Below are 13,746 nucleotides of genomic sequence, written 5' to 3'. Positions count from 1 at the left end.
TTCCATGTGTTTACAGCAAAATCGGTGTCCTTCAGAAAACACTGCTTGCTGAAGTTGTCGTGATGACAACTCCCATAATGTTAGACATTTTGGGAGCTATTATCAAAACTCAAAAGCAAGAACCCTCTGTTGGTCAATGAGCTTTTTATATAAATACAAGCAGATTTCTGTTTGGTATTTTTAGCTGTGTGTAGTTCGGCCTGTCTGATAAAGTTTAACAGAATACTTAACTCAACACACTTGGTTGGTCAAGTAAATCGTTGCGGGAAACCTCAAGTGTTCAATCAGATAACAAGTACATGGAGTATGGGAGAGCGAGGCCCTGAACTGAAAGGAGAGCGAGAGGACAAGAGAGATTATGAGGGCTGTCTTTTCAGATGGTAATCACATGGTTTCTGAACTCCACTGGCATCTAAACCAGGGAAACTGTTTTCTTTGGCAAATACTTTCTCGCTCGCACTCTGTCACTCACTCATTGGAGAACCAACACTGCTCTCGTGCGCACACTCAGTCCTCCCCTCCTTTCTCTTGTTTCGAAACGCAAACACCCTCTTTCACCACACACATAAACATGTTGTGCAAAAGGAGTACGAGCAGTGACAGTGTTTCAAGAAGGTAAGACTGAAAATAAAGAAACAAAACCACGAGCAGAGAGTAAAGAGGCCGTTTACAGAGCCATGCCACTTTATCAAAAGACAAACAACAATAGCGATCCCTTTGGGCTTTTTTTTTTTTTCTTCTCAGGATGGGAAGTCTTTAGTCCTGTCGGAGTTGGCTGATGCTCCAGGCTCAGTGTGGAACACATGATTTGCTCAGCAATGTAACAAAGACATTACTTTTGATCAACAAAATGCACAAATAACCCACTCACTCCACCAGCCTCCTAGTTTTATCTTACAAGAAATGGAGATCAGTTGTCATAAATCTAATTAAATGGGGTCACTGTGTTGGGCTGGAAGTTATAAGGAGAGAAAATAAAATTTACAACATCATTGAGGGCCAGCAGTGGATCCTGTTATTTCCAGAAACGTGAGTAAACTTGCTGAACACTACAAAGGGAGGGATAACTGATGGCGGTCAGAGGAGAAAAGGGTTTAAACCCCCAGACCTGTTCTTTTGGGGTTTTGCAATAATAAGCAGAGCATTCTCCTGATTTCCCCTTCAACTAAGATTATACTTCACTTCCCCTGTTAGCAATTAGTCTCCAGAACACTATTTGTCAAAAGCCAAACCATTCGTTTCCACTGGTCTGCCCCCGCAAGCTCTTCTTACAATTGACTGTTTCCTGCATAGAAAAAAAAACATAAGCCCTCGGAAGAAGGAGCGGACCCAGCAGCCCGACAGTGTGTAGAGATGTCTGAGCATTAAGTAAAGACCGAATCAGACTATAAGTATGGTATCAACAAATCTGGAAAATCTGCCACAGCGAGCAATTCCTGCCTCTGAATCTTTAGCGACAGCACATTTAAGCAACTTTTCATAAAGGGAACCATTTGGGAGTTGGGGCAATGCAGAAAATAGGTCAATCATCGAATGACACCTATTGATTTTTGGCGCAAGATCTGAGGAAATGCGGGAGTAGCAAATGTGCTGTAAACAAATACGATGAGAAAAGCTACTCAATAAAGTAATGGGAGGTGGGCCGGCTGACAGACCCATGACATGTAGCTACACAAAACCCCCGAGGTCTAACATCTATACGGCACACTGTCATTTTTCCTCTATTTTCCAAATGATTGCAGAGGCATTGGGGAACATCAGCGTCTCCCAGTGAGGTGAGAAACCTATTGTATCTGGGTTACAAGGGAGCCGGAGAGCCATCAAACAGTCAGACATTTTCCTGGTAAATCACCTGCAGAGAGGGAACTTTTCAAGAGTGCAATTAACAACCTCAAGGTCAGACTTCTCTGGAGAGTTATCGGAAAAAAAATCCTCAGGCATTCTCTCTCACTCCTCTCTCTTTAGCTGTTATCTACACTCTTAGAAATGCTCTCTCCATCTCCTTTACCCTCCTGCCCTCCTCTACATTTCCTTCACTCCAGGTTACTCCCCTGTCCCCTTTTTCACCATCCCTTCAAGCATCCTTCCTTCCTCCCTCCTTCCCTCCCCCTTGTCGCCATTAAAGATAAACGTTACTATGTGGTTGGGGGGGTGACACCATTTCTTCTCTGGTGCCGGAGCCGGGCTGAAAATCGGTCGCAGGTGTGCAGAGGATAAGAGCCATGGATCTTAATCTTGAGGCAATATTGGGGCTGTGCGCTGAAGAGGTCACTGTAGGGATATCTGAAAAAAGAGCTTGGCTTCTTTCATGCTCCTGAACTGTGGCAAGAATGAACTTTCCATGATCTTGATTGTGCAAGCGCGATTTAGAAATTGGGCTGAAATAGATTTTTTTTTTTCTGAAGTCCGGTGCTGCAGAGAGTTTGACGTAGCACTTGACAAGCACAATAGATCTTTGGATTTTGAGGACCAAACTTTGAAGTGCTATACACAAAGTAAGTAGATGTCAAGTCTTTGCCATTGACAAAAAATTGGGATTTTTATTAAAAACATTAAAAAAAAAAACTCATGTGACATAAAGAAGGGGTGAACTGAATGGACTTTAACTATAAAGATATTTCAAAGTAGGAAATGTGTAAGACCAGGGTTTAAATCCAAATGCTTGCGTTTGAGGTGCTTAGATGATTTTGAATAGTTTCCTCCTTGTATTTAAAATGCTCTGTGGTACTATTTTCATAAAGGCTTTTGCTTATCTATAATTTGTCCCTGATGATCCGCTTCACAAGCATCATTTCTCCATACGCCAGTCTTGGCAAGTTTTTAGTCGCAGATAAAACCTGTTGCTAAACCCGCACATGCTGCTGCGATCCCATGTGTTTCTGTTATTGATTACAGTCTTATTCTATCTCTCTTCAAGCTTGACATCAGAACACGTGGCAGCTTATACTGCTGCCATTAGCAGTCCAGAAGGAATCATCTCTGGTATCTATGACATCTACGAAAACAAGTACCATGAGAATTTTGGCACCAACCAAAGTATTGTGGCATCTCTATAATGGATGGGCGTCTGCCTGCCTTATGGCTTAGGCGTAAACCACGCACAGTAACTCCTAAATCAAAGGATAGATTCCAACCAAGGGACATTTGTTGCAGGTCATACCCTTCTCCTTTTGTTAAAGAAGGGCAAAAACTTAAATGAGAATAGTTTTAATAAAAAAAACTAACATTTGATTACACAGAGCACAAGCAACAAAACACACAGTTTGACAGAACACTTGCAAAACAAGAAACATTCACCTTATCTTTCTGTGTTCTGTCTTCTCTAATCTCTCCACTCGTCTTTTAGGCAGAAGAAAGCAGCCAATGGACATAAAGCAGGAGACCACGACAACCTCATGAATGGAGTGAGTCTGACTCTTGACCTACAAAATGCTAGAGCAAATTTAAACCGCAGTTTTAAAAAGCAATACTGAAGCACCTCGTGGATGATGAAAAGTCTGTCTCTGAAATGTATATTTACTCAAAGTAGGTTTCTGGTTCTGCTTGTTTTACTGTTTATGTGTGTGCATGTGCAGACCAGTAAATACAGTGTGTCCATACATTCTTTACAAACACACACACACACTTGCTCTCTTACACGGTCTCTAGGTAAACAATGATGCGTAACGGTGGATGTTTTCAGGAGTTTTATAAGATGAGGTCAGAATTCAGTTCGAAACTCAAAAAACAAGAAACTATGTTAATTCTAGCTGTTAGAAATTAAACAATTGAATCTGCGAAAAACGTGTTCAGACGTGTTCTCTTGTTCAAATATGTAGCTTTACATGTAGCAGCATGCACGCACACAGCACCACACACACACACACACACACACACACACACACACACACACACACACACACACACACACACACACACACACACACACACACACACACACACACACACACACACACACACACACACACACACACACACACACACACACACACACACACACACACACAGGGTGTGCAAAGGGTTTTCTTCACTTACCTGGCAGTAGACAACAAAATTACTGAGGTAGAGTTACACCCATGCAGTAACAACCAATAAAACTTTAAATACCAAACCGGAAAATACCAGTAGCTTCTTAGAAATAGTAAATTAAACTTCTATTTTTAGTTTTTCTACTTATGGGAGGACAGATAAAACCGTAGTATTGGGATTTTGGCGACAGACACATCCTGACACATTTTGTGTGGTTATAACAATAATTGAAAACATGTGAAGCTTTTAATAATGAATGTAAATTCTAATTTATAAAAGGCATTTGAGACAAGTGGTCGTGCCTGAGCCGAGGCAACAAGCTGAACTTGTGCAAGGCCAGTGAGACAATCAATAAGCTATTCCACAATAACCATATAAATATCAATGTGATTGCATTCCCTATGCAAGGAGGTAATTATAGTAGGGCAATTGTAAAACTTCTGTCTAATCCATGAGATAGATTCAATTTCAATGGAGTTTTTTACTTCTTAATGGACGACAAGAGAGAAACTAATCTATATTTCATCAGCAAATAACTTTTATGTTTACAGCACGGCTCAGGATGCAGTGATAAAGCTGCTCGATCGGGCAACTTTTACTGTACTTTTCAGCAAGTTGCCATTGATTGGATTTATCCATCAGTAATGGGGAGTGATGTTCGATAACAGTGCAGTGCTTTAAGACCCATTACTGTTCGCATTTAAAAGTAAACGAATGTTGTTTCTTTATTAAACTGCTCTTCACCGCTGCCTATTACAGTGTAATTGACGTGTTGCAGACAAGCTTCAGTTTGTGACTGTGTTGACTTTCTTAAAATAATATTTGTCTATTTGTACATGTACGTAAAGTGTGTGTCTGTGTGTTCCTGTAGTTATATATTTCTGAGGACCATTTTAAGCGTAGACGCTACAGAGTGAGGACATTTTGACTCACTTTTTTAAAGGGGCTGTTTCAGAGTTAAGATTTAGTTTTAGGGTTAGGGTTAGACTTAGGTTGGGGTTAGGCATTTAGTTTGGATGGTTAAGTTAAGTTAAGGGGCTAGGGAATGTATATGTCAATGAGTGTCCTCACTAAGACAGAAGTACAAACGTGTGTGTGTGTGTGTGTGTGTGTGTGTGTGTGTGTGTGTGTGTGTGTGTGTGTGTGTGTGTGTGTGTGTATTTTTGTCTATGTGCATGCGGGTGTGTCTGTTTTCATACGTATGTAGCTGCGTGTAAGTATGGGTTAGGGTTAGTATGTGTGTCCCAGTTCTTTGTCAGTGAGGAACTGATTCCTGTCCTCGAGGAAGTTTGGCTTCAGTTCATACATGCAGAGTTCATTGCAGGTTAATGACATTGATGTTTCATCTCATAAAGATGAGTGACTTTATGTTGGCTGACATCCTTGAAGCCATTTTTTAAGCTGCCGACTGGATACAATGTAATTTGACTGGAATCCACTTTTACTCCATTACACATAGACTGATTTTATCATCTGCCATCAATTAATTTTTAATCCCATGCCGAAGTGCAGTTGGTGTAATAGTGTATCCATGTCTTGAATATTGAGGGATTGTTTGCAAAATGTCACTTTTGGATGAATCCCATAACTTTCTAGAGCAATTATGTTTAAATGACATGCCTCTGGTGGTTTCCAAATTTGTAGAAGTGGTGCAACAAGGACTCAGGGCCATGAGAGTCAATTAATATAGTAAATTGCATCAGTTACCCTCTTGTATGCGTTTCCTGCTCCATAGCAAAGATAAAATAGACAATTACTGTTGCCTTAAAGCCAAGAAACACATAAATATGCTTGACGTTTTTGTGGAAGAACAGCTATCGCTTTTGTTTTTGTATGTAACACAAATGCTGTTGGGCATGAGCTGCTGCCTCACACAGTCAGTGACTCTTTACCACACATGCATACGCTGCCTTACCTTGCGTGAGGCACATCAATGCTGCACGAGACCACTTTGCGTTTCTGCTCTAGCAGGGACACTGATCGGGTGTCGGGGTCCCGGCCAACGCGCTTGCTGTCAGCCAACCGATGCTCCTCCACCGCCTCTGGGCTGAGGGAGCCGCCGTTCATCCTGTGGCCCTCTGGAGCTCCATTGCTGGAGCTCTGCTGGAGAGAGATACAAAAAGGATAAGGAAATGCTTGGTGAGAGGAACACATACATAATAATAATGAGCCATAAACACTGATGGAAAGTTGAGCAGTACACTGCCTATTAAAATATAGTGCTAGGAAAGTTCTAGGAAACAATAACAGAAAAAGTTTTTCAACACAGCATCAGTTAGAAAGTCAGAGTCTGGGCTCCGGCCATCAAATCTTATCACCCAAATTTAATATTTTTATGTTTAAATTTCAAATGAAGGAGTAAATGTTCCAATATGGTTTCAGAAAAATAAAACTAGCCTCTCGCAGCTTCGAAAGCCGATGGATTCAAAAATGCACAATGGTTAGTTCTAAAAAAGTTTATTTTTCTTAGTTCCTGTAGAGATTTTGTTTTTTAAGCTGATAACCATAAAAACAAAACAATACTTAACACAAAGCTGTGCATCTGTAATGTAGTTTCTTAATGGAAGTTTAAAAAATACAGTAAACTGAGGCTTCGCTAGACTCATGTTTTAGAACAAACATGATCTCCATCCAAATGAGAATTTTTGTCCCACATCAGTAATTATCTCCATTCATACAAACAAACCTGAAAAGCGTATATCCCGTGACCATTCCTGTTCACTGGTCATGCAGATGCCAGTGTAAACAGAAGCACGTTGTCTACTCTGCAGTTGGTTGCTTATTGCAGAAAATACAATGAACGAGAAATAGCGATGGAGAAAAGTAAGAGCAGGGATTTGTTTGCTTGAACTGAAGAGTAGGTGAAACTTTTACTGACTGTACAGGCCAGAAAAGCTTGCGATTGGTAACCTGCCCATCGCCTCGTAAAATGTCCGGTAAATGTCAGAGTGAGCCCATGTGAGAACACCGCAGGGACCCAAACAGACACAAAACTGGAAACAACAGGGAATACAACTATTTCTGGATGAAAAAGTTGCGCAATACACAATAACAGTTGTGACAGGTTTTGGCGAATAAAATAATAATAAATAATCATTTCCACACATTTGTGGAAGGCAAAGTTTGGAAAATGTCTGCACCAATTTTCATGTCGGAAAACAGCTCAAGTTCAATTGTTTGAGCCGTTCATATAAATTCTCTGGTGACACAATTGATCCAGAAAACACAGATGTCTCTGCTGTCCTGAAAATCACACAAATAAAGACTCTCCATACAGCGAGACTGTATTAAACAGGAAAACATATTCTTGCACCACACACCCTTACCAACGTAAACTATTCACTGACACAAAATCACAAAAGAAAATCCTTTTTCCCACCACAATGCTCTGAAAACGCCTACCCCTAGCAATGTAAAAAAAAAGCAGCCCAACTTCATCTCTTACACAACAGAAAAGATGGTACACATGAATACCTGTGTGTACCTGCACACACACACACACACACACACACACACACACACACACACACACACACACACACACACACACACACACACACACACACACACACACACACACACACACACACACACACACACACACACACACACACACACACACACACACACACCCCTCTGTAGGTAACTAAAGCCATCAGGCTCTTTAGAAACACACTGAGAAAAAGCCAAAACACAAGGCAGAGTGACACACACCGCTGCCCATGCCAACGGAGCGTTGTATGACACAAGTATGACATGCAGGCTGGTGGGTGTTTCTCTGTGTGTGATATAGATCATTATCTCAAAGCGCTGTAACATGATTAGGCTTGACTGTGGAAAAGGCAACGGCACCAGAGTCAATAACTTACACACACACAGAGAACAATTCACTTAGATTAATGAGGTAAAAAAACACAAGAAATTGGTATTGAGTATCGCTCATGATAGAGGCACGGACGCTCAGTGGTGCGCAAAAACGCTCTGTGAAAACACAGACTTGAGTAAAATAACAAGATGGATTGCACCAGCTCTGGGAAGATTAGGTGTGTACTCCTCTGATAAAACCAACGGCAATTCCTTCCTTTCACCGGCCTTATGAATGATGGCATTTCACGCAGCCAGGAAATTGTGAAGCATACCGAATCAGTTGTGAAATGTGAGTTGCATGCATCAAAGCCGGTGTAAATGTGTGTGTGTGTGTGTGTGTGTGTGTGTGTGTGTGTGTGTGTGTGTGTGTGGTGTGTGCACTCATGAACAGTACAAATATCCAGAGTGTCTGATACCCCCCTCCCTCCCTCTTTATCGCTCATTTTCCTTCTCTCCCCCACTCACAAACACAGAAAACTCATAATCTACTTGCTTTGGGCAGTAGTTTGTCAAGCGTAAAGATTCTCGTACCTTTGTGGGTCAAAGGTCACAATAAAGCAAAGCTGGCACGGACCACAGATTGAATTCCATGGGCCCGATGTCATAAAATCCCAACAGACTTCACCTTTCAGCTCGAATGGAGCTGGGTGGATTTTTATTGGAGCGTCGAATGGATGTGATCCCGATTGGAGATATTCATGACTCAAACTGCAATCTTCAATAAGATGGTAACTTTTTTTAAATCACTCGGATACATAAACTGCAGGAAAACACATAAAACACGGAATAAGGGCTTAAACTGCAGTCTTGGATAAGTTGATTTGTAAACACTGCATCAACACGGGGTAACATAACATTTTCCAGAATAAAATGTGATTCGATTTAAAATAAAAAATGCAAACTGAGTGCCACTTTCAAATTGTGAGAGAGTAAATAAATATCTAAATAACAGTGATTCCTTGAATTACCCAAACTGACTGAAACTCATGTCGCCATATTTCAATAACACGGAGTTATCTCATGTTTGGTGTTGATGTAATATCTTAATAAATGTGAGCTCAATTGGTCGAGATGTTTACAGAAAATAGCTCATTTACATTTTTGAACTAAAAAAACTTTGACGGACATCAACAACAAGCAGAATAGTAATATCTTATCAAAATAAAATAAGATAAATTTGGGATTATGCTTACTACAAACATTTCTCATTCAAACCTGTGCACAGGCCTGGAGGTTACCATCAGGAAATGATTATGATTAAAATTGTAAAAGCAATCCTGTATCACAATTCATTATTTTCCCCCAAATCGTTCAGCCGGAACCTTTTCTCTTCCTGTTGTAATAGCGGAAGTAATTCTGCAGAAGAGAATTACTCTTTGACACATATGCAATGAGAAAAGGGGATTCAAATTTTGAGTGTGTCAAACTTGTGATGATATTTTTATAACACACCTAACACATGCCGGAGACAGACACATGCGACATAGAAAATTACTCATATCAATGCAGGGCCAGCAGCACTCAGACTTGACCCTGTGTTCACCGCGCTTCATGCTGATGCTGCTCAGTGGACCAATGAGGACGGCCGGCCCCTGCCTGGGACCAACACTTCAGAACAAAGAGTCACACAGCTCCTGTCAACAAGCTTGCTTCATGGACTCCCACCATCAACATACGACAACAACAAAAGCCCCAGCAAAACAAAACGAGTAATGGCTCTTTGTTACCAGTGAGAAATCTGTGCAACGCTGCTCAAAGCACACAAATCAACAAGTCAACAAGTGGCATCGTGGCGACCCCCCCTCTCTCTCCACCCCAAAATGGGAGGCATTCGTTAGCCATACCAGGCAATGAGCCAAGCATCCAGCTTCTCAGGAGCACGCCACCCCTTGCCAACCTGGGGGTGCCGGCTTTGTTGGCCGGGCAGCTGCAACTCAAATGGGGCAGTATGCCCTCACAAACAACCCCCTCCACTCCAAAGATTTAAGTAGTCAGCTCTCACTCATTAAAACGTACAAATGTGCATGTGGGAGAAGGCACATCCAAGATATCACACACTCCAGCAACACACTGTGCAATGCACATGTGAATCCACACACGCACGCACGCACACACACAACAGACCCCTCCTCCTCATTTTATGGCTTGTTTTCGTCCTCAGCGGGAATTGAGTCGTGCTGAAAGAGACTTGACCATTGTGCTGACAGGACTGCGCTCTCAGCCTCAGCTGCACCACTCCAGCCTGCACCGCAGACTGCAACAATACTGTGCAACAGCTTTTGTGAGGGCACTGCTGCATAGATGTGCAAATGAAAAACAAGAGAGGCAAAGTTTACTCTGCATTCCCCATCACACAAAGCTCTGACAAATCTCCACGCAGAGCCGCTGCATTCCTCCTGGTTGAGATTTGGCCTGTCTGCGTAAAAAAGTTTTAAATAACAGTTTACAACTATATTTAAGATTTACAAGCTTTCCAGGCAATGGGGTGGAGTTTGGGTGCTGCTGCTGTATCTGCGAATTCACACTGATCTCACTCACATTTGCATAAAAGGAAATGTGAGCAGTTCTGCACGAGTGGCAACAAACAGCGGCCAAACATTTCCCCTTTTGGTTATGAAAATAAGACTACGGCAATTACAGCCCTGTTAAGTTACTTCATCAGAAATATATCAAAGCACAACACACACACATGCACACAAACACACAAATGCAAGGAGGAGCAAACCACACCAATCAAAATAAATCAAAGACTGTAAACAAGCCACTTTTTTCAGTCTCAGGCATTCCTCAGTCACTCCCACACTATAAAAAGGACACACACACACACACACACACAGTGCCAGAAATTGTGTTTTCATCCAAGGGCTGGATTGACCTCTTGTCCTCACATAGTCGTTATCTGAGGCCATGCACAAGGTGGATATGAAGACAGTTTGTCCAGTGCTAATTAGGCCCACATCAGACTATTAATTTGGACATGATTGAAACTTTATATTCTGCCTGTGGTGCCAGGAGAAAAAACACCTCAACAGCTATTTTAACCCTTGTTAAACACCACTGGCCTTGTTGTGCACGACACGAGGAACAGTGTGTGGCAAGCTTGCATCACCTTTGAATGAAAATGTGCAAAACATATCCCCTGAGTGCAAATGTGCAACTCCGGGCGGGATGCACAAAATGATATGTGACAAATGTGATACAAATACAAATCTTAAATTTAGCCAATGTGCAAAATGCCTGGGGAACGAGATCTCTCCATATCCCAAAAAAACCCGCTGCAGTCCCAGTGTGTTTGTTTGCCTCGGCTTACCCACCCACTAGCCCACATAAACATTGCGCAGGCCCCATCAAGCCCTTTGTCCCATTTCTCTGATTGTCGCCAAGTGTCATGACAGCCCGCGATTTGATGCAATATGCAACCGGATCGGTGCTGCAGCTATTCTGGGCGATGCAGGGTTTGTCCCCGCCGGTTAGATTTGTTGTCATCAGCCGCAGAAGCAGAAGCAGCAGCAGCAGCGGCGGCGGCGGTGGCACCGTTAAATCCGCTCTGCGCAGGAAGCGGTTAAACGCTGCAAAACACCGCACAACACAAACAGCGAAGCGCTGCCTGCCGGCCGGAGCTCTGCCCGCGCACTGACCCACCTTCAGGCTGGATCTGAGCGGCCCCTTGGCCGCGGTGTGGTTGATCCCGGCCGCCAGCTCCTCCTCGGAGAACTCCTTGAGGCTCCCGTCCTGCATGAGCACCGTGTAGACGCTGCGCCGGAGTCCCGCGGCCGACACGTCCCTGTTTTCCTGCTTGACAGCCTGGACCACTCCTGTCACCGGAGCCCCGTCCCCGGTCGGACTCGGCGCATAGACGCGGCTGCCGAGGATCGACCGCTTGACCAAGCGCCTCGTGTGCATGTCGAGGGGAAGTAAACAAAAAAAAGGGGCAAGCGTCTCGCTGAATTCAGAGCGGGTGCAGAACCATTAACCGTCGAATTATAGCCGGTAAACAACGTCGCGAAAAACACAAAACCGCAGCGGGTAGACTACGCGCCCCGACAGCCCTGACAAAATGTTAGAAAGCGGCAACATGCTCGGAAGGGAGACAACTCCGAACGGCGCCGCATTCAGAAGCACCGGAACACCGCCGCGGAGCTGGGAGTGAGCACCGGACCGAAGCCTTGCGCCGCGAAAACGATTCATTCGCCGCTAGAGAAGCTCCACATCCAGCCGGTTACCTCTCTTGCTCCGGCCGACCTGTTTGTTTTCCCCACTGCTCCCTCCGAGCCGAGGAGGCGGCGGCAAAACACGGAGCGCCTGACACCTCCGGGAGCCGAAGTGACATTTGTACACGATTTGACAAAATGGCGGCTTGTGTGCGGGAAAACCAGCCGGACGTAGAAGAATCAAAACAAACGCGTCGAGTGATTTCCCTTGACCCGAGCCGTTCTGTCACGATCCCTCTCCAGGGGCTGGGAACGCAATAAACCGCGGCCGTGCAGGGCACTCCAGCTCCGGCTTCTGCGGCGTCCAGTCCGGGTGAGGCTCCCACCGAGCAGGGGCTCTACCGGCGGAATGCTGCCTGTAAACATGTGCGGTCCGGCGGCCTCGGCGGCCCGCGATTGGTCGGGGAAGCACACGCCTCCACAAGCCCCCACCGCTCCCCCTTCCCCTCCGACTGAAGGTAACGCAAGCCGGGAGGATGCTCCATTCAAAACAATGACGCAAGGATGGAGAGGGAGCCAGCGGGGAGGGGGTATGGCAGCAGGGAGGAGAGGGAAAGAGGAGAATTCAGGCCATGGAAAGGAAAAGTTCAACCAGACACTCAGGCTTTATGCGTGTAACCCACTTCCAGGTGTCATCAGACTCCTAGTTCACCATGATCCGGTTCTAAAGTGAAAGTGAGGCGCTGCAGTGGTGTGATTGTGTGAATGTAAACACAACAGCTTATTGGATTTCATGTGGGGGTTTTTCATTTCTTATCAGACGTATTGTATCGCATGGAAGGTTCATGCAACCTGCAGCAGTGAGACTGCACAACCAGCTCTGCTCCCAGTAGAACTACATGCACCATTATGGACTGCACTTTAACACTTCAACTCTCTTTACTGTACAATATTCACTGTGCTATATTCATCTCTCTGTGCAATAGCAACGGTTCATGTGCAATCCACTCAGTGCACATATGTTTCCTGTCTTTACACTGTATATATTAGTTTAATTGCATATTTTTCTATATTTCAACAATATGGGCTATACAACTTAAATTTTGATTGATTGATTGATAAATATGGTCCAAGATCAACCCTGCACATTATGCAGCCAAATCCAAGCCCCATCAGATAATTTAGGCAAAGAATTCTAGAGAGGAGAATCATGTGCAAATACTATATGTGACCAAGATATGGTGCAAATGTATTAAAAATGCTAATTTACATTCATCAACCCATAGGTCAGCCTTGTCAGAAATGCAGTGATATATTTATTGAATGTCACATGGCGATTACTAGAATAGCAGTAGAGTGAATACCTTCGCTAAGGACCAACAGAAAATGGTGAAGTTATTGAAAAATCTTGAAGAAAGTGAAAAAAGTGAAAAAAACAAAAAATCCTGGATCTTCCCCCTGATCCAGATCCGCAACAAAATTTAACAGGTTCTTCTGCAACCCACATTCCATCTCTCCGCCAAGTTTTGTAGAAATCTGGTCAGTTGTTTGTGTAATCTTGCTTCCAAACAATCATAAAAACCAAGCAACAAACAAACGGACAGGGGAGAAAACATAATCTTCTTGGCAGAGGTAATAACAGTGTCATACTCTTTCCTTTACAACATTGCACTCACAGGTGGCTAAGTTACACCCTGTG

At 43.6% G+C, this 13,746-nt stretch overlaps 1 protein-coding gene across 2 annotated transcripts in view; it reads right to left on the bottom strand.

The window, feature by feature from the left end:
* znf704 (zinc finger protein 704) overlaps positions 1 to 12,456 on the bottom strand; it is a 55,833-nt gene extending 43,377 nt beyond the window's left edge. Inside the window, exons 1-2 of one of the 2 annotated variants that reach the window (XM_035183140.2) lie at positions 11,539 to 12,456; positions 5,945 to 6,129 (exon numbers count right to left, since the gene is read on the bottom strand). In XM_035183140.2, the coding sequence (XP_035039031.1) occupies positions 5,945 to 6,129; positions 11,539 to 11,799 (446 nt within the window). In that variant the 5' untranslated portion in view covers positions 11,800 to 12,456. Of the gene's footprint in view, positions 1 to 5,944; positions 6,133 to 11,538 lie in introns of both variants that reach the window. The other variant, XM_035183139.2, reaches the window with a different exon arrangement.
* Between the last annotated feature and the right edge of the window lie 1,290 nt (positions 12,457 to 13,746).

This window comes from Hippoglossus stenolepis, chromosome 17 (genome assembly GCF_022539355.2).
Source record: "Hippoglossus stenolepis isolate QCI-W04-F060 chromosome 17, HSTE1.2, whole genome shotgun sequence".
NCBI classification, from domain to species: domain Eukaryota; kingdom Metazoa; phylum Chordata; class Actinopteri; order Pleuronectiformes; family Pleuronectidae; genus Hippoglossus; species Hippoglossus stenolepis.
The sequence above is the reverse complement of the archived record's forward strand: the minus strand, read 5'-3'. Positions and strand labels throughout refer to the sequence as shown.